At 45.2% G+C, this 21,309-nt stretch overlaps 1 protein-coding gene and 1 long non-coding RNA gene across 5 annotated transcripts in view; one reads left to right on the top strand and one right to left on the bottom strand.

Moving 5' to 3' along the window:
• Positions 1–21,309, bottom strand: part of Chd7 (chromodomain helicase DNA binding protein 7) — a 183,492-nt gene that overhangs the window by 63,927 nt on the left and 98,256 nt on the right. For 3 of the 4 annotated variants that reach the window (XM_006237848.5, NM_001107906.3, XM_039109764.2), the window contains 3 exon segments: positions 20,500–20,921; positions 4,220–4,361; positions 485–622 (listed from right to left, as the gene is read on the bottom strand). In XM_006237848.5, the coding sequence (XP_006237910.1) occupies positions 485–622; positions 4,220–4,361; positions 20,500–20,921 (702 nt within the window). 4 annotated transcript variants of the gene reach the window in all.
• On the top strand, positions 504–20,324 carry LOC108350929 (uncharacterized). The gene is made up of 2 exons (XR_005504624.2): positions 504–643; positions 20,090–20,324. It is a non-coding gene; the product is annotated as an uncharacterized LOC108350929 (long non-coding RNA).

Here is a 21,309-nt window from a genome sequence, read left to right as displayed (position 1 = left end):
TTATAAAGGGGTTCTTACGGTGCCAAACAGCAGAAGATGAGTGGGAGTGCTTTATTACGGCTCCAGGAGCTACAGCCCTGAATTCTCAGAGGTAAGCTTGGTGCTCTGTGTTCTAGCTCTGACTCTTCCTCAGCGGAGACCATTAATTCTCCAGAATTGTGTCAAATTACAAATCATAGCCTCGTATAAAGATAAATTTGAGTGAGCAGGGCTTTTTGAGATATTACTAAACGATGGGTTTCCCACGACACATCAGTCAACATTAGCGGAGTATTGCCCTGCTCAAAGTCCGCCTCTGCCACTGAACTGCTCAGCTTCCAGGTTTAAAACCTCCAGTCCACCTCGGAAGTACGTAGGAAGCCGCGCACGCCTGTCTACCGCGCATGCCTGACTACAGCGCACGCCTGTCTACTGCGCATGCCTGGCTACCGCGCATGCCTGTCTACCGCGCACGCCTGGCTACAGCGCACGCCTGGCTACCGACCTGCTGCTCTGACTGTGAGGTGTTGGATGGGGAGTCTCTCCCAGCAGCATCTGCGTCATCTGCCTCCTCATCAGAAATCTTGAACTCCAAATCTTCAGTGTAGCGCTTCCTTTTCACCTGCCTGCTGGACCGCCTCTTCTGCAACAGAACCCCGACAAAGTGAGTTTTAAAGGGCAGGCTTTGGGTACACAGGGTGGTAAGACCCATTTTCTTTTCTCTTTTCTGTTTTTCTTTGAATCTTGAAGAAAAACTAGTAGTTTTCATCCTGAACGTCGAGTGAAAAGACTACTGTGAGAACCATAGTGATAAACTGGAGATCTGGGGTCCTGGGACCCTCTAACTCTGCTGCTCTAATTAGCAGTCCCTTCAAGGAGAACACAGGTATGCGTCACTCACTTGGCCACCTCCATTGAGGGCAGTGGAGGCACTCTTCTCTAGTTTTGTATGACTGAAAAATTTGAATGCAGATAGTCTGCCAACAACAACATTAGAAAGTAATCAACAGGCTGTAACGGTTTATACAAATATTGCTATACTGTTATTTCTCAGGGTATTCCAATGCAGTTTAATTCGAGGCCTAAAAGAAACAGTTCTGGGCTAGGGCTTACACCTCAGTGATCACTTATTCTGCACACACAGAGCCATGGGTTCCATTCCTGGTCCTGGAGAAGGAGGGGGAAGAAGTGGGAACTGAACTCATGACTCAATGAGTAGCTGTGATAAATAGGGCGGCGTTTTTGTTTGTTTGTTTATCCTGGGACAGAGTCTCACGATGCAGCCAGGACTAGCCCGAAAATCACAACTGAACCAAGCTGGGCTCCAACCCCCAGAGATCTGCCTGTCTCTGCCTCTCAAATGCTCGCTTGGATTAAAGTTGTATGCCACCATGCCTGGCAGTTCTCGTTTTAATACAACTGCTTAAAATGTCGACGACTGGTGATCAGTATGACTGCTGGCGAAACGCACGGGTTCACGCTTGTGGTCGAAACACGGCCCAGCACGGCCTGTGCAGGACAGTGTGGTTGTGTGAAAGCCTGTGACCTACCAGTTCTACTTCCAGTAAGCCACAAGGTGGATTTGGAGATCTGTGCACCGTAACGCCATCAAGGAAAGCATATCACGTGACAGCAAAAGTAGCGTCTGATTCTACTTAAGACAAACGCCAACTGCTTCTCTATCTGGATGGGCAGACGGTCTAAGCACAACGCACAGACCCTTACTGCTCAAGAAATACTCAAGGAGACGATACGGGTGCGTGCTTTTGCCAACGGAAAAATAAATCCGAAAAAATACAAATTGCTACTAGGTGTGAAGTTCTGAATGAAGAGATAGGAGCAGGGGAGGGGCGGGGCGCTGGACTCCCACGGGTCCACTGTGCATCTCTGGTGTCTCCACCCTCAATGGAGATGGCCAAGTGAGTGACAGGGCTTGCTGCTGTACCTGAGTGTTTGCAATTTCGGTCCTAAAAGAAAATTACTTTTTAAAAAAATAAATGTCTTTTTAAATACGTAAAGAATGGAAAAATCAAAATTCGCAGTGAAAGGGTAACGACATCACCGAGGACTCCTGGACACAGACATTTTCCTAAGAACTTCGAACTCCTGCTCTTTAAAGAGTTTCATCAGTTTTATGGTCTGACAGTAAGATGGGAGAAAGCAAACGTCCATCACGCGTATGAAGGAGGCGAGGCAGACATCGTGATCTCTTGGAGCAAGACCCACACGCCACACCGCCTCACAGCCTGAGAGCGAGGCGACTGAACCTGCTTCGGAAAGACGCTTTTTGGTTAAAAGCCTGTGTGTCCTGAGGAGAAAATTAAAACGTGTTTCTACAAGCCTCGTTGCCGCCACACCTTGTGAAAGAGTCAAGAGTTAACGTGTCATTTACTTTTGATGACCAACCGGAACATTCGAAACGTCTAGCTCCAAAGCCCCTCACAGATGCCCCACAGGAAGAAGCGCCACAAACAAGCAGCCTGCATCACCTCCTGTATCAGACACTAGGAAGACGGCTTCCCAGACCGGCTCTGTGGCCGCCTGACCTGGCTGTTGCATGCACAACTGTTATACAGTTAGACAGCAGCACTGAGCTTGGTTTGAACAGCTAAGAGCTTTTCTGTACCTGAAATACAGGAAGGGAGAGAAAAAGATGGGAAGCTGGCGCAAGTCAAGGAGAGGAGTGGAAAGAAAAGGGGGAGAGGCGAGAAAAACCACACCCCAAACAGTAGTTCATTAGTCAGAACGGGAAGTAATTCTTTTGTTTTGAGATGGGGTCTCCTTAGGTAGCTTTGGCTGGCCTAGAGCTTGCTGTGTGGACCAGGCTGGCCTCGAGCTGGCAAGTGCTGGGATTAAAGGCGTGTGGCACCACCTCTGGCCTGTGAGAATAGTTCTTAATGTTGTCCAGATACTCCTGTTGTAGAGCCCCGACTTTCAGCACAAATTAAGATAAAACAGCCTTGAGGTTACAGTGAATTTCATTACAAATTTTTCGTTTCAAACTCCTTAACCAACTTTCAAGAGGGAAAAATGGTGCCATGGTTTAGAGTCCTTGCTGCTCTTGCAGAGGACCTGGGTTCGATTCCCTGCACACACGTGGTGGCCATCTTCAACCATCCTACCCACTCAGGTCCTTCTTTCAGGCTGTTCTACTCAAGAAGAATGCAGTATTAGAGCTGAAGTGCTCTGTAAGGGGGCCATATATTACGGACCCCTGGGCCTTGGGTAGAAAGACCCAGGAGTATATTACAGGTCGGAGGAAGCCCAACTGGTCCCCCTAAGGGCTGGCTGCCTATTCCAATGGGACTCCACAGTAACTGCTCCCTGATAATTCAGATGTCACTTGCACAAGCCACATTCCCAGTCATCCCAAAGGACCAGACTGGCATGCTTCCAGGGGATATCAAGGAAATAATTCGCAACTGTCATGTGTACTCTTAAGTCTGCTGTCGGTCCAAATAGTGACAGCAGTGAGTTTCACACACGGGGACCCAAATTCCTACTACTTACTTTCAGAGCTCAGGAGGATCTAACGCTGAACCGTGTGGCAAAGTTAGCATCTGGGGACATCACTGACTTGTTGGTGGAAATTCTATCACGAATATATCACATCTCTGACCACCTAATATCAATAAACTACAAAGTACATGGTGGTTTTAAATTAATGAGGGTAGTGGACCGCTTGGCCTTGCGAGCACGAGACCTCGGCTTTGCTCCTTAGAACAGCAGCAAGCAAGGCACAGAGGACATGCTCACAGTCCCGGCATTAGGGAAGTGGAGACAAGCTTTCGGGCTCACGGGCCAACCAAGGCTAGCATGCTTCACAAACCCAAGACAGTGAGGGGATCCTGTCTCAAAAACACACGGCGGTTGGCTCCTAAAGAAAGACACCTGAGGGTGGCATCTTGCCTCCACATGAATGTGCACACATGTGCATACATGTGTGTACACACACACATACACACATACACACACAGGAGGGAGGGAGAGAAATCAAATAAAAATTGACAAAAAAAATTTTGGAAGAAATTTTAAGTGTGAATGACACACTTAAATGGCCCCAGAGTGCGCTGACTTTCTGAAGGCCCTGGCTCTCTTCACTATGGATATAATGTTCCAGACAACAATAAGGACATTGCACACACCTGTCAACAAAGCAGAGGGAAACCCTGCGTGCTTTACGTGTGGCTCCAGTTACCCCACTTCCCAGCTGGAGCCCAGAAGGGAGCAATGGTATTACCTGGACCCCTGGGTCTTCGTCTTCTTCAGGGCCAGGGGATGGTGGGGGTGTTTTGTCCAAGTCTGAATTTTCAGAACCTTCTGTTTTTCCTTTGTTGACCTTTTTCTTCAAAGCACTTGCTTCTGAATCCGGTTTCTTATTACTAGAATTCAAAGTACATCACTTAGCGTTCACTTTCGGTGTGGTTTCCCACGTGCCCCAAACCTTCTCTAAAGAGTGGTGGCAAAGGCCAGGTCGGTGGGTGTTGGGCTCTTTTCATTAGATGGTACTCCTAATTAAGGTTTGACAACAAAACTTATAATTGATGACCTTCAGCAAATTTCTCTCCCACTGGAACAGAACTGAATGTGAACCTCTGAACACTTCACAGAGTACGGCCCGCACCCCCTGCTGACAAACCAAGAAGTTTCCCTGCTAAAAAGTCAGGGGGAAACAATTCTTTTTTAACCAAAGGGGAGGAAAAACAATCTAGTGACCATATCCTTATTTCTCTGCCAGAGTTTTACACAGTCATTTTTAAGTCCTATGGTGACCAGCAATAGTGGTTTTTTTTTTTAAATATAGCATATACAAGTGCTTACTAAAAATTCATTTCCTAGAAATCCGTAATTTTATTTAATTCGGTGTTCCTGTTGACAAGTCAGTTTCCTTTTGGTGCTGAGCATGTTGGAGGGACAGTCGCACTTGGCCTCTATTTTCCCCCAGAGCTGGGCAAGCGCTCTATCACTGACGACACCACCAGCCCCACAATTAGCATTTCTACCATGAGCTAATAAGTCTTTGAAATTGTGTGTGTGTGTGTGTGTTTGTCACCAATAACTGAAGCTCACTTTCTGTGTTACTGAGAAATACCAGTAGATCTGAATGATAAAGCAAAACACATGAGTACACTCTGAGAAAAATAAAATTCTCGGTTATCCCCACCCCCAAAACCCTTCCTCACAGTACTGTTAGAGCAAACACTCAGTTCTCCCTAAAGGAGAACTTAAAATTAAACTCTAGGGGTTGGGGGATTTAGCTCAGTGGTAGAGCGCTTGCCTAGCAAGCACAAGGCCCTGGGTTCGGTCCCCAGCTCCGGAAAAAAAAAAAAATTAAAATCTACACTCTGGATCAATGACCATTTGTTAGATATACTACACAGAAAATGATCCAAATACTGGCAAAAAGAATTTTTTTTTTACTCTTTCTAAGGAGTTTCAAAGCTCTAAGTAACTTACCAAGCAAAAGATACATATTTCAAAACCCTACATTTATTAAATGTCATGAAGTCCCAGAGAAGCTCACCAAGAGAAGCGCTAAAGACGACGTTGTTAAGCCACTAGGAAGAGGCTGGCTGCAGCAGCTAATGACTCTGAGTACAGATGTGTCACGTAAAGCCCTCCCAAAGTGTGTCAACAGTGTCTCCAGCACACACCTATGGCAGCGTTCTCCACTAATATGGTTTTGATCATCTTAAACTTGTTTCTGTGTACTCCGAGCTTATTTTGATACATGAGCATTTTAGCATAGCAAACAGCTACATCAGGAAATGGCTGAAAACAATTCAAGAGGATCACAAACAGCAGTTGCATTTCAAACCGATTTTATTTACAAAAAAAAAAAAGATGGTGTGACTAAGTCAGAGATCCACAGACAGCAGAATATTTTTTAAATTAAAAAATTCATGCAGCAGTTCCTGAGGAGAGTGTCCTGGTGTTTACGCTACACACTGACAGAAGTCTCCCCTACCATGAGGCTCCATTTCCAGCATTTATTTCCGCTCTAACTGCCACAAATTATACAATACTACAGCTGAACACTGGGCCCCTTTCCTTTCATCTGCACGCCAAGAGCAATCAGATTACCCTGGTAACCAGCGGTCACATGACCAGCACCTGCTCTTTTGGCTGGATGCCACTGACTAAAGCCATCTGCTTCCCTCAATCAGCTTTCAAACATTCTCAACACCTGCGCTACAGTGTTTTGTGGTTTCTTTTATCAAATCAGTGCAAAACTGCTTCCAAAACTTTACATATTTCTCGAATTTGTTTAAATCAGAGGTAGGTCTGTCAAAGAGCTGAACCACTGCCAGGTAAACTGAGCTGGCGGTGCGTGTTTTCCACGGTGACCTCGATCAACCAGAGCGGAGGATGGAGTTCAAGTTTGTGGGGTTCCGGGCCTTGCAAGCGGCATCCTGCAGGAGCAAAAGGCTGACTGTCTGCATAGTGCCCAGAGCCAGGTTTGAGGAAACATCTATTTGCTGGGGGACAGAAATACTAATGACTTTCCATCTGCTCTATCCAAGGATGAGCTGTACAGAACCTCCAAGATGGCTGAAAGTCATTAGGACCTCTCCAAACGCTTAGACAAAAACCTCACGGCCCAGGCAAGCACTTTCAGTTCTGATTACTGCAAGAGGCAAACTCATTAGGGCTCATGACATTCGTCCTGAGGGACAGCTAGGTTCTCCCACCCACCAGTATACACATCAAGCACCCTAGGAAGTCAGAAAAAGACTAAGGGATCTTCAGTGGCCACCCAAACACTTGATAATCCAGGACAAAATTCAATTACCTACATTAAGTCGTCCTCGTTATGGTTTTGGAATAAGCCAATCTGGATTCCTATGAAGTGTAATATTCAAACTGCTCTGACCTATGTAAAATCTAAATCAATTTTTTTGTTCTACCTGAAGTACTATGGAATGCTGGTTCCCACCAGACAGAAACTAGTCTGAGCTCTAACTGTCGCAGTTCCAACTGTGACTCCAGATAAATGACACCTATTTTTCCTGCGCCTCCATTCCTTCATCTATGTCGTGAGTGATGTAACACTATCTGCATCGCTAGTGTTTCTGGGCATTTAAATGAGAAGAGAAGAAACGAGGCAGTGTTGCGCCTCCATTCCTTCATCTATGTCGTGAGTGATGTAACACTATCTGCATCGCTAGTGTTTCTGGGCATTTAAATGAGAAGAGAAGAAACGAGGCAGTGTTGGACAGAGATGATCATGCTCTGAACACCCCTGGAGGAGAAGCATGTCTGAGCAGTCCATGCTCTCTGTGCCCAGACCCGCCAGTGCCAATTCAATGGTGGAACACACAGTGAAAAATCTACAAGCTGCAGGGTCACCTCACTTCAAGAATCGCAGAAGGGACATCAATGATCAGCATTAGTCACAAGTTCAAAGAACACACGGCATGTTCACCCTGCCACTACTTCAACCAAGCACCTGTCATACCAACCTAGATGACAACGGTTGCTGGCATCACACTCTCGCCCCATGGGAAGGGTCCCCAGCATGAGACCAGTGGGAAAAAGAACAGAGTCCATGTACCATTCTGTCTGTATCTGTGAGATTCAAACTGTTCATTTACTACCAGACTCCAAACACAGCCATAGACTCATTCTTCTTCCAAACGACATTCAAAGCTGGAATATGCAAACAGGACATCTGCCCTGGCGTAGGGATGAGAATGTTGTTGGGAACTCCCTTAAGCCAGTGTTATGACCTTGAGAGCTTCGAGGTGCAGATCCGGAACTTCAGTGTACTTACTAGTACCCAGTACTCGCTACCCAGCAATCTAAAAGCAGGTCCGTGAGAAAAGCCAGGCAAGCACAGGCCATACCTGTTACCCCCCCCCCCCTCTCGAGTCTGTTCAGACTCCTGTACCTCCTACATCAGCATCCTGATGGAGCCAGAACACGGTGTGCAAACTCCTCTCCACAGGTTACTAAAGTCTGATGGGGTCCTTAAATCAAGTCCCCAACGTGTAATGTCTGCAAGTCTCAGTACTGGGGTACCAGCCCTCTCCAGCCTATACAAGTCACAACATTCACTTCCTCTATGCTCCTCACAGCCACATTCCAAAGGCATGTGTGATGAATGCTAAAGACCCGCTAGCCTCTGGTACCCTGAAACCTACCTGCTCATCTGCAAGACCTGGCTGACAGATCTTGGAATGAGTTCCAAGAAACATCAGAATCACAGTAGTCTAGGTCGGGTACCATTTCAAATTCCTATTCATGTGTAAAACAACAACAAAAAAAAAATGGGTGTTATATTACTGAGTTATATTAAAATTGAAGCACCGTGTATCTTTCATCCACCATCCTGTGAGCTAAAAAGAACTATCTTTGAATTCCTAAGGACTCACATTACATTCTCCTCTGATCCTACATGCACGCTGTATGCTCACATACACAATAAAAACACTTTAAAAAGGTAAACAAAGGCTGGAATGGCGTCTACGTTCAGGATGAACCATCTATGACGCTCGGTGTGATGGAGCTGAAGATCTGGGTGAGCTGACAGAGGGCTTGACTCAGACACACGAGGCCCAGGGTGCAGTGGGACACCCATATTTCCAGACCATGGGAGACAGAAACAGCAAAATCAGGATTTTTTAAGGCCAGCCGGAGTTACTTGAGACCATCTTAGAAAGAAAGAAAGAAAGAAAGAAAGAAAGAAAGAAAGAAAGAAAGAAAGAAAGAAAGAAAGAAAGAAAGAAAGAAAGGAAAGAAAGGAAAGAAAGGAAGGAAGAAAGGAAGAAAGGAAGGAAAAGAAAAGAAAGAAAGGGAAGAAAGGAGGGAAAAGGGAAGAAAGAAAAGAAAGAGGAAATAAAAAGAAAGGAGAAAGAAACCAAAGGATGACAGGGTGAAATGAGGTGACAATAGTAATAAACTTGAGGGAAACAGGAAATTTCAGAAGCAATACAATAAATACCACTTACAAATTTTATCCCCAAGTCAAAAGTCCGTTCTTCTCCTAGCTTCCTTAATCAGCAATATGGCCGAAATACAACTGCTAATCTATCTACTCCACCCCACAGGCTTAGCTACTCAGCCTCTACCTGTTCATGCTAGTGAGCCCTAGAAATCAAACACAAATCCAGCGACGTCTTAGAACCTTGAAAGGCCTCTGTTGCTCCTGAAGTCTCATGTTTCTCACATTACTCTAAGACAAGCACTGGGGTCCACAGCCCCCATAGCTCCTTAGTTCTGTGCCTATCCCAATGCCACCAGAAGCAGGCACCACCCGGAGGAGAATGCTCAGGGACACCCACAAATGCCATGTTGAGGGCTGCAATGTCCTGTGGGGGTATGTTCTCAGGATTCCACTTCTGGGAGGACTCCTAGTCAGCTGAAGACATCACAGTGTGGGCGCTGTTGCCTAAGATGGGACTGGTGGATCAGAGTTGACCAACTCTTGTGTGAGAAATTGTAGGCTTTCTAAACAAGGCTTCAGTCAGAGCCAGGGCCTATTAGAAAGCCTGGGCTAGCCTGATTTTCCAGTAAGTTTACCAATAAGAACTGCCACATAGGATATGGGTCAGATAAGCATTAACAACTCTAAAAAGACTCAGGATGACATAACAGAACAGTCTACTGGGGGTCATCATGGCTCAACGCTGGTGGAAAGCACATCTAGTTTCGAAAACTGACAAAACAGAATGCAGTTAAATAGTCATTAGTGTCAACCTACAGATCTTCGTTCTCGGAAGAAACTTTAAAAATGGCCCATATCATGAAACACATGTGTGATGAGGAGTAAGTCAATTAAGAAAGGTGACAGACAGTGGGCGGGAGCTATCGACCTAGCAGGCCCCAAGGATGAAGTAAGTTAATGAGGATTCTCGTTACAGTGGGAGAAATCAACCTTGAAACTTAGGTCAGGATGATTAATCAGGAGCATTATTAGGGATTCAAGCTTCTCCAAAATATTACACCATCTTCTTTAAGAAGAAGGGCATTAAAACATATTTTTACACCTGATACACTGGAGAGGTGTGTGTGTGTGTGTGTGTGTGTGTGTGTGTGTGTGTGTGTGTGTGTGTGAGAGAGAGAGAGAGAGAGAGAGAGAGATGATGGATGGATGGATCAATGTCAGGCGTACACACGCACGCACACATGCACACACATACTACCATGGATCAATGTCCAATCTCTCCCTGACCTAGAGCTCAGCTGTTGGCTAGGGTGAGTACACAGCCAGCTCTAGGGATACACCCGCTTTTGCCTCCCCAGAACAACAATGTCAAGCCCATGTCACCACACCCAGCTTTTATATAGTTACTCCAAAATCAGGCCCCCATACTTGCATAGCAAGCATGATCTTAGTAGCCTAGGCTGGACTTGAACTTGTGTTCCTGTTCAACCTCCCAGGCAGCTTGGATTAGGTGTGAAGTAACTCATCCAACAACCACAGACTTTTCAGTAAACTGAAGTTAACCAGTAAGACTTGCCACATAGGATATGGGTCAGAAGTATAACAACTAACAAAGATTCAGGCTGGCATAACAGAACACAGTCTACAGATGGATACCAGGGCTCAACGTTGTTGAAAAATGCATCTAGTTTCGAAAATCAAAAGCCCTCTGAGCCCTTACTACTTGGTTTTTAAATAGTGAAAATAAAAAGTAAGATTTAAAAAAACCCAAACCACAGAAACTAGCAACAGAAGAAACTAACCTCAATATAATAAAGGCTTGATGAAAATCTACCACTAATGCTCTACTAAATGGGGCAACCTACAAGTCTCTTTCTTTTATTTGGTAGCGGTGTGTGTGTGGGGGGGGTGTCTCACTATGTGGCTCTGCCTAGCCTGGTACTGGGGTGATTCCCTGGCCTCTGTCTCCTAAGTGCTAGTGTGAAAGGCACGCCTGGATCTGCAGCCTCTTTCCAGCCTTGATTTTTTTGTTTGTTTCTGGTATCTGAAGTCTTAGCTAGAGCAATAAGGTAAGAGAACAAAGAAGAGTGATACAGAAGCAAGGGGAGAAGAAGTCAAATTTCCTCTACTTGCACAGGATAAGAGCTTGTCTTCAAAGAGCCTAGAGACACCACTGTAAAACTCTTATTCTGACACTTTCAACAAAGTGACAGGATACAAAATTCGAGTGCCAATGCCAGTAGCTTTTCTGTGTGTTGACAACAAATTTGCCCAAAAAGAGTTGGAGCAGAGGAATCAAGAGAGCTTTACGAAAATTTTGTCTTGTTTTATTTTTCTGGACAGAGTTTCTGTAGACCAGGCTAGCCTCAAACTCAGAGATCTGCCTGCCTCTGCCTCCCTCCCAGGTGCTGGGATCAAAGGTGTGCACCACCACACCCAGCAAGAACTTTTTAATTTGGAAAAAAAAGGAACTAGGAATAAACCCAACCAACATAGTAAAGCAGTTTTTAGATGGTGTCGATAATGAACAAGAGGCTGGAAGTGAAGACCTCACATGCTCAGAGACTGCTAGGATTGAGGCTGAGAAAATGTCTACATTACTGAAAGCAACCCCTATAAAATTCCAATGACATTCTTCACAGAAAAGAAAAAGTAATCTCAAAATCATATGGAAGTGTGCGTACACACACATACACACACACATTCACTCACACACATACACATTCACTCACACACACTCACAAACTCTCACACATACACACACACTCACAAACTCTCACACACATACACACTCTCTCACACACACGCACGCGCACACCAAAGCAATCCAGAGCAGAAACAGCACTGCTGTACACATCAAAATACCTGATCTCAAAGTGTACTACAGAGCCATATCAACAGCAACAACCAAAAACCCCAGGAAGGCGCAAATGTAAATCTAGACCAGAGGATAGAATAGAGATAGAATAGAGATAGAATAGAGGATAGAATAATTTTTGACAAAGGTCTCAAGACATACTCTGAGAAAAGACAGCCTCTTCCACAAGTGGTGCTGGGAACATGGGATATCTGCCCTATAAAATCCCAATTCAAAATGGATCCAAGACCTTGCTGCGGTGGCCATTTTTGCTGCTACTAAGTATAACTATAATTTTGTTACTGTTCTGAATAGTAAAATAAGTATGTGATATACAGGGTATCTGAGAGGTGGCCAATGTGAAAGGGTCGACAGACTTCCCCTGGAGGGATCAAGACCCACAGGCAGAGAACTGTGTTTTATTTTCAGTGCTGAAACTGAAACTGACGGTCAAAACAAGTGCAGGCCTACATAAGTGCGCTATCTTTGACAAGGACCTCAATGGCAGGAGACAAAAGAGAATAAATACAATTTAAAATTCCTATCCAGCAAAAGAAACCATAGGCAGAGCAAAGAGACAGCCAACAGAATGGGAGAAAATCTTCACCAACTGTGTATCTGACAGATGTTAACTTCTATAAAATGTACCACTCCAAACAACCGTCCACTCAGATGGGCGAGCGATTGGCAGAAACAAGTCTCAAAAGAAGAACTGCATACAGTTGACTACCAAATACGTGGAAAAGGTTCCCTATCCTTCACCATCAGGGGAAGCAAATTATAACTCCCTCTCCTCCGGTGGCTGTCATCAGGAAAAGCAACATTAACAAGTGCTGGAGAGAACGTGGGCAGAGGGGAACCCTAATCCCTGGGGAATGGAATGTAAAATAGAAATGGGCATACAGGATCCTCAAGAGACTAAAAAGAGAACTTCCATATCGCTCAGCTCTGTCACTCCTGGATATATGACTGAACAAACCTAAGTCAGCACGCCATAGAGGAACATGCACAGCCATATTTACTGTCACTGTTTATAACAGTCAAGACACAGAACCATCCCAGATGCTCAAGCACGCGCGCGCGTGTTTGTGTGTGTGTGTGTGTGTGTGTGTGTGTGTGTGTGTGTGTGTGGTGTATGGTGTGTGTATTTTTATATATATATGATATCACACACACAGTGGAATGGTATCTGGCCATAAGGATGAAATTATGCCATTTTCAGAAAAAAATTAATGGAACTAAATAACACCATGTTAAGCAAAATAAGCTACAGGCACACAGACACGAGCCTCATGTTTTCTCTCCTACGTGCAACCTAGATCCATGCACTGTGGGCGTGTACAAGAACACAGGCACAGACATACACACCCTGCACATGGGAAATCAGAAGTGGGGGTCCTGTTGAGGGAAAGAACGGATATGGGAGGACCTGGGGCAGATATGGCCAAATACAAATAATATGTATGTGAAAATTACATAATGAAACCTGTCGTGATTTGCCTTGGAGTTATCTGTATTTTGATGCTAATTCCACTGCCCCAAGGACAGCTGCCTAGTCACCACTCAGGACTCAGGTGACTTCACCAGAACCTTCTCCCCATTGAATTTGTAAAATACAGGTGAGGGGCAGGTACAGGATAGAAGGAGGCCTGTCATTGGAGGAGAAGGAAGGATGGGCAGGAGAGAAGTTTGAAGGAAGAGGAGGAGACTGAAAAGGAAAGGAGGAAGAGAGTTTAAGTCCTACTGCCATAATGTCTCCAACAGTGTAAGTAGTGGTGTAATAAAATAAACTGCAAGCAGCATTATGAACTGGTGACAAAGGACACTGAGCAGCAGCTAAGGCATCAGCACACCAAGACTTTCCTCTAGTGCACACCTGCTCTGGGACCAGGTGACCTGGTCACCCACTGAGGCGACCCCACACTTGACCCCACATGGGCACCTTAGGACCCTAGCTCCCATACACACATCCCGCCTTGACTCCTTTTGAGGAAGAAAGAGAATTGTGAGAGGGAGGAAGAAATTTAAAAAAAAAAAAAAAAAAAAAAAAAGAAACAAAAAAACCCTAGGGTTTACTAGAAACAACCTAGGATGTGAACCAGAACTGCCAGCATTAAGTTCTATGATAGTCTTTCTATAGGACACCAAGATAACAGGCCTGTATGTTGTTGCCTTAAAAGAGTAGCTATTGTAGAAAAGGTTCTTCCTTGATATGTAAGTACTAGATTAAAACAAAACTATCCATCTATCTATCTATCTATCTATCATCTGTCTGTCTATCATATGTCTGTCTGTCTATTACCTACCTATCTATTTGTGTGCATTGATATTTGCCTGAATGTATGTCTGTGTTAAGGTTATCAGATACTGAATTATAGACAGTTGTGAGCTACCATACAGGTACTGGGAATTGAATCCAGGTCCTCTGGAAGAGCAGCCAGTGCTCCTAACTGGCTAAGCCATCTCTTCATCCCCAAGTGCTACCTTTTAAAGAAATGAATAGCAAAGAAAATTAGAAAAGATTTCAAGGCCTAATTTGATTTCATGTTTTGAATACATGGGTCACCTTTACATCCGACGGTCAAGCTCCCAGTCACTGTGGTCTGGTATCAAACCTGCCTTGCCTGAGAACCCATGTGTGGGTGTTGGGGTGTCAGGCCCCGTGCTGTGTGGTCTCCCGTGGCATTTGTCAGATCTCAACGAGCTTCCCTGTAAACATCTGCTCTGCTTGGTGCAGCCCCTGGGTCATTTTAAGCCTTTGACCTTGTCTTTAGAGTTGCTGTAGTGTTGGTCATTTTCTAAAGGACATCATTCTTTCATTCATTCATCCATCCATTCACTCGCTCATTCATTCATTTGTTTATTTGGGAAAACAACAGAAAACTTTCCTGAAAGAACTGATTCCTTAACAATAACATATTCTGAAACAAAGACGTTTGTCACGTAGTCAAGAATTAAGACTGAAAACCTACACACTGTTTTTGCGGACTGTCTTTTCACAGCATCTTTCACAGCACAGCATAAGGGATGAACCCAATCGTGCACTGCGGTGCTGATGCAAACCAAAGCCTCTCTGGTGGACATGTTAGTGCCAAAATGCAGGATGCACACTTAACTACTTGCGCCATGTTCCGAGACGTCACGTTTATCTATGACTGCACCTCACAGAGGGCCACCCTGGCACTCAGAATCCCACTCTCCGGGCTCACAGTTGTCATCTCTGACCTGCCAGGGTGGCTGATACAAGAGAGGCATGCTATCCACCCATATTTCAATCAGGATGAGAATTAGATCATCAGTAAAGTCGGGAAGGAGAAAAAGGCCACTATCTACCCAAACAGGAAAGACAGACCACTGTGAAGTGAACTACACTACCTCTATATATCAGGACCAAAAGTAAAATAAAATCGTACTCTAGTGAATATTTAAGGGTGCTGTGATTCAAACTTCATAGCCTTTCCTTACCTAACGTTTCAAAGCTAAAGCCACACAGCCGAGGAGAAGCCAGCAAGGAAGCTGCCTGGTTCTCTTTGACATCCAGTGATGCCAGGAGCACTCTGACTAGGCCCAGGCAAACCTGCCAAGCATCATTACATAACAGGAGAGGAACACTCATTGTACCAATTTTCATATTTTTCCAAAGCACTCCAACATAAGGACATCTTAACGACGACCATGACGATGACAACGATGATGACGAGGACAAGTCAGCCTGGGATCCTTTTTGCCCCCTTCCTCCCAGGGATAACATCAAAACCAAGGCTACCATAGCAAAACACACTCCTCTTTAATACTCTCCTTAAGCAAGACTTCAAAACAATGTCTCTATAGAAGTCTCCCCCTTCTACCCACTTCTGCTCATGGCCTCCTCACCTTCTGCTGCTGCTATTTGGTGAGTTGGGGGTGGGGTGGGGGGACACACCTTCCTTTCCTGCAGAAACCAAAGCATTGCTTTCCAGTCCACTGAAACTCACTGCGGAGGCACATGTCCCCACCAGGGACATCAAGCTTACAGTACAATGGGCAGAATGTGCTTTCCGAGCTGCCTGATCGGTTCTCCTACTTGGAACGAGGGAGGAAGGCCCACAGTGGAGGCACTGAGGTGGCCACCTCCAAAGGGAGGAAAATCTGGGGATTTGAATCATTGCTAATGGCTCTGAGAAGAGAAGGCAAGCTTTGGGGCAACGGGGTGGGCACTCGCAGTTCGTCCCTAACTTGACAGGTAAGAGACTTAGCGAGACAGGTTCAGAGGCAGAGCCGGCATGATCGCCCTGGGTACTTCTTTCTCACTAGCACTAAAGGGGCGCCAAGCTCCTTTTTATATCTGCACACGTGAAGTGCACATACACGTGTGTGTGTAGCCTCTTTGGCAGGCCTGAGCCAAAACAATGTCTGATTTCCCAGTGTTCTGAATCAAACTAAACCGTAGCATGTGAGTGCGCTAAAGGGAAAGAAGGAACAAGAAGAAAGGGAAAGAGGCTAGGATCTGAATTCATTACACACACACTGTGCAGACACCCGATGACATGTGTTTGGCCTGTGACATTCTCACTACCACAGCTGGCTTAAAGAATTGCTTTCACCTGTGACCCCCATCAAGAAGTTCCACAGAGAACACAAGTATGTTTTAGTTGACCAAGACACTGGGTTTGATGACTGAGTAAGTGTCTCTTGGGGGAAGACACCCTAACTCTGTACAGTTATATTGGGAAAATGAGTTCCTCTGAGTGGGTGAAGGAAGCTGCTAAATAAACACTAACTACTACCGTTAATGATAATTACAGGAGCTAGCAGAAAACACACGCCATGTCCTTTAGCACTTTGTGTCGTTTTTAAGAATGAGAGTGCTATGTGTATTTTCTGGTTTGAAGTGAAATGCCACCTTCACTGGATTGAAAGGTAACATTTTCGTTTCTGCTAAACTTAACAGTGGGGGTGGGGAACGGTGCAGGGAACCAAATGTGTTCCTAGAGACTACATTAGTGGCACTCACATTGCTCCGTTTAATTTAGGCTTCAGTAGTCAAGTCACAGGCTCTGGCCAAGTTCCCCTCTTTCTGTACATTCAAAGAATCTTTATGTAGCTAAATGGACCACTAAATCCTTCAAGAGTCATTCAAAGGAAGCACTTCCTCCAAACTCTCTCTCACTTCACAGAGCCCATGCAAGCACAACAGAAAGTACTGAAAAGAAAATGCAAATCCTCCGGGAATCCATGCACATGCAAAATGCATCCTCTCTAGCCACAGAGGCCTGGCTCTATTTCCAATATTAACAGCCAATATTTGAAAGCTATAAGGACACCCAGGGAGAGCAATAAAAAACAGGTATAGGAAAAATATATTACAAGGAAGAGGAGGAGGAGGGGGAAGGAGGAGGAGGAGGAGGAAGAGGAGATGGAAAAAGAGGAAAAGAAGAGGAGGAGAAGGACAAGGAGGAGGAGGAGGAGAAAGTCTCTATCACAGGAGTGGGGCCTAGAAGTAGCCCATCTCCCCACCCCCACCCCACTGTTAGGGTGCAGCTCTGGTGTCTTTATCCTAATATCCTGTTTCTCCACCATTCCATGTGACTGCTTCCAGGTAGATTACTGTAGCTCCTCTGGCACAGGAAAGACATGTGTGACTGTGTTTTGGTTGTTGAGGTGGGGGATGTCTACAAATTTAACCATCCGACCAATTTAACAGAACCAAGTGGGATCCACAGGGCAAGGGGGCTGCCTCGGGCACCAGAGGACCTGCTCTGCGCATCTGCCACCTCTGTGCAGTCCTCCATCACCAAGGGTGTGTGAACGACGCGGACCACCAGCAGGTCGCGTCCCCATCACCCACTCAGAGGGCACTGTGTCTGCCGGCGGCGTGGCAGCAACAGCACAGCTCAGGGCTACAGGAAAGATGTGAGGAGTTACCGGGCTAAATTTTTCATTTCACTTGCTCATTTCCTCTGTTTCAGCCCCCTGTAGGAAAATTATTTTCTGTATAAACAAATTCATCAAGTTAACTTATTCAAGGATGGAAATAACCGGTATCACATAGCATTTTGCAAAACAAAATTGCCACTGTTGTATTCCACAGCATAGACGCAAACTGCTCTGGCAATTCAGCCTCAGCACTAACACAACCCAAACCCCCTATTACCTTCATCACTGCATATTCAATTTACATAATTATTCTGCTATGCTATTCAAAATTTACATGTAGTTGTGTGCATTCTCGTTATCCTTGATTCAAGGATGCTATTTCCTTGTAGATGTGACTGAACAAGGAGACCACAATTGACATACTCAATTCATCTGACCAATCGCAGCAACGTGGCTTGACAAAATAATGGTTTGGTTTGTTAATTTATTTAACGTCTCGGTGCAATTATCCTATGTTTGGACAGCCATTCCTGAAAGACCATCAACAACAGGGAAGCTTCTAAGGATGGTCCCTGCCTCACTTCATTGTAGCTCAGCAAATGGTCACATACGTGGTGAGGCTACCCAGGCAAACAGAGGTGCTGCCAACTCTTCCTCCACCTCCCAACGCCTCCCCTAAACATGGCCTAGCATGTACCCGGTCAGCTTCCTGTCATGCGTACATCTCCACATACATCACCGTGTTCCTGTCAAAGGTTCCCAAACCATTAAGGCTAAAAACAACGTTTGTTTATAGCTCACAGGGAGACAACTAGTGAGGGCCAACAGTGGGAAGGAAGAAACTATATTTTCTTGTTGAGTGAAAATTCCCTCCTGCGCCCCCCCCCAAAAAAAAAGAAAAGAAAAGAAAAGGAGGTGCAGGCCCTACTCAGTAAGCTGGGCTGAACACACTCGTCAGAGACCCTCCCTCACGCTCAGGAGGACAGCCCTGGAAGCTCCCTGGGTGGACACAGGAACTATAGCTGCACCAAGGAAATGCTGCATGCCCAGGCTGGATTCCCACAGGCGACAGGGAAGATACAAGGGTCACTACTACATACAGCATGTCAGAATCCATTTCCAAACTACCCCATGCGGGTGAGGGTGTGCTCAAGTAAACTGGGAACATGGGGCCTGCCCAATGAGACACAGGGTGAAGATGGTTGGAAATTTATGTCGGATTCTATCCCACAGTGATTCTATCCATTTTACCATTAAGTATAATAATAATAATAATAATAATAATAATAATAATAACAACAACAACAACAACAACAACAACAATGGAAACTGAACTGAAATTATCCTGGTACTAAAAGTGTTGGTGATAATATTGCTAAAGTCCAGAATGCCTCTTTAGTACACACACCTACACCTTAACCAAAAAGGGCCCTTCTGTTCCAGATAAGGATTTGTCTTCTCTCCCTGGGAGATATAAGTATGTGCTTCCTCATACCAAAGCCCAATATTTACACTCAGGCGTTTGCTTTTAAAAAACAAATGCATGCCGTCAGACTAAGAAGTTTAGCTGTATCTTGCTTACTCACCACTACAGTTCCAACAGTCATCTACAAATAACTATTTAACAAAATGTCTCGTTAATAAACGCAAAAGCTTTGTGGTGAGTTCTGGGCTCAGAAAAATATTCGTAAGGAGAAAAAAATATTTTCAATGAAGAGACTGGGTACTGAGGTATCAAACACTGACTGAAAGTTATTGGTAAATTTGAGTGAGTGCATGTACTTGGTGTTTTGAACACCATACAAGGCATCCATGGCAAAAGAAAGAAAGAAAGGGGGGGGGGAGAAAGGAAAGAAAAGAAAAAGGAAAGGGAGGGAGGGAGGGAGGGAGGGAGGGAGGGAGGGAGGAAACAGACTCACAGCATCAACCAACATACAGAGTGACCATGGATTTGAGTTCATAGCAGGACACTGAAGAGGATGCCCCTTCACTCTCCCAGCATTCCTGTGCCCTCCTCTGAGCATTGGTGTGCCCACACATGCACATGCACACGCAGTGTAGCCCACCAGCAAAAGGGCTGCAGCTCCACACAGAAAGTGCAAGGCAATGACACAATTGAGTGTGTGTGCACATAAATGTTTACATGTGCACGTGGGGTAGAGGGAGGAGTGTGTTTTCTATCAGAGAATGCAAACAGGCTCAGATTAACCAAGTCTGGCTATACTTGCATCTGGAAACTATATTTTCTAACATGAGCCACATTCTGAAAAACAGATTCAGATGTTTGGAACGGGTTCAGAACAGTTGTTAGAAATGTTAAGGGCAAATGAAAAAAATTAGTCCTCAATGTCTTCTCTCGGATTTTCTTACTGAATAAATATGACTTCTAGGGGGTCAGAGAGTTGGTGGAGTGGACAGAGCAAAAGAGGCTCTTTCCTATTACTCAGAGTCCACAGTGTTTGTCCTTGAAGCCACATCTGCTGACGAGTGCCCCTGGGATTTTTCCACAGTGCCCGCAAGGACTTCAACCTGCCGTGGAAGACTTAACCTGCCAAGCAGACATCATCAGTTCTCTTTCAAATTCTGGGAATGGCGGGAAGATGCTTAGAGCCGTACAATGGCCATGCTCTTGTCTGAAATCCTAACTATCAGTTCTGTAAGCACCGAGCCAAGTTGTGATTTTTATAATAAGAAGCTGGTTGCTAGATAATATATTTTAATCTAGTAAAACTCTGGATAAATCAACGGTTCACAACAGTGGAGTCCTAAAGTTTGGAATACACAAACGCCTTAGCTTTGCACTGTATGGGCCAAAGATGCTACAAATGATATAAAATACACAGGAAGCCACGCCCCCATCCAGACCACTACAGCCTGGGGCTGACCTGCCTTGTGGCCTTTGACTCTACCCACGGCCTACCTTGATTTTTTGCTGGATTTGGGTTTTGGCGTGACAGTTTTTGCTTTCCTTTCCTTTGGCTCTTTGGGGGTCTTCGGGGCTTTTGGGGTCTTGGGCTCTTTCTTCTCCCTCGGCTCCTTCAATTCCTTCGGATCTTTTTTGACCTTCGGCCTTTTCCTTTTCTTTGTTTCTTCCTGGGACGCATCCAGTGAGTTCCTGCTCAGTTCTTGGTTATCAACCCCACCAGGGAAGTCATCTTTACCAAAACCTTTACTGGGATCCCCTGCAGCGATGTGGTTGTTTTTCTTTTTCTTCTTTTTCTGCTGTGGCTGCTGCTCTATTGACGGCAGGTAATCGTCGCTCTTCACTAGCTGAGCGTTCTGTCCGCTGACCTGAGTCATATCCGGCACTGGCTTCTCTAGAAAGGGCTCCGATGGAGAATGCTAAGAGACACAAATGGGATTGAATTAGTTTCTCGTTCTTCACTGTGAAGAAAGGAACCCAGAGTCAATGGCTGACCGCCCTATTCTATACTCAAGGAAGCAGACATCTATACTAAGGGTCATGGATTCGTCGTTTTCCCTCAGCCTGGAGACATAGGTGTTTCTTTAAGAGGGATGCTTCACACACCAGTTTGTTGCTACAGAAAAGCATTAGTGCAGGAAGAAAAAGCTGTCATGGAGCTAGACATTCTGCACCCTTCCAACGGCAAGAACACGGGGTAAGAAGACAGACACAGACTCAGCCTGCAGAGGCCTCTCTCCGAGAGGGGGACTCGAAGACACAGGGTACAAAGAACAAACTTCTCCAACATGGAAAAATTCTAGGACT

This window comes from Rattus norvegicus, chromosome 5, assembly GCF_036323735.1.
Source record: "Rattus norvegicus strain BN/NHsdMcwi chromosome 5, GRCr8, whole genome shotgun sequence".
NCBI classification, from domain to species: domain Eukaryota; kingdom Metazoa; phylum Chordata; class Mammalia; order Rodentia; family Muridae; genus Rattus; species Rattus norvegicus.
Note: the sequence above shows the minus strand (reverse complement) of the source record. Positions and strands in the feature narration are given on the sequence as shown.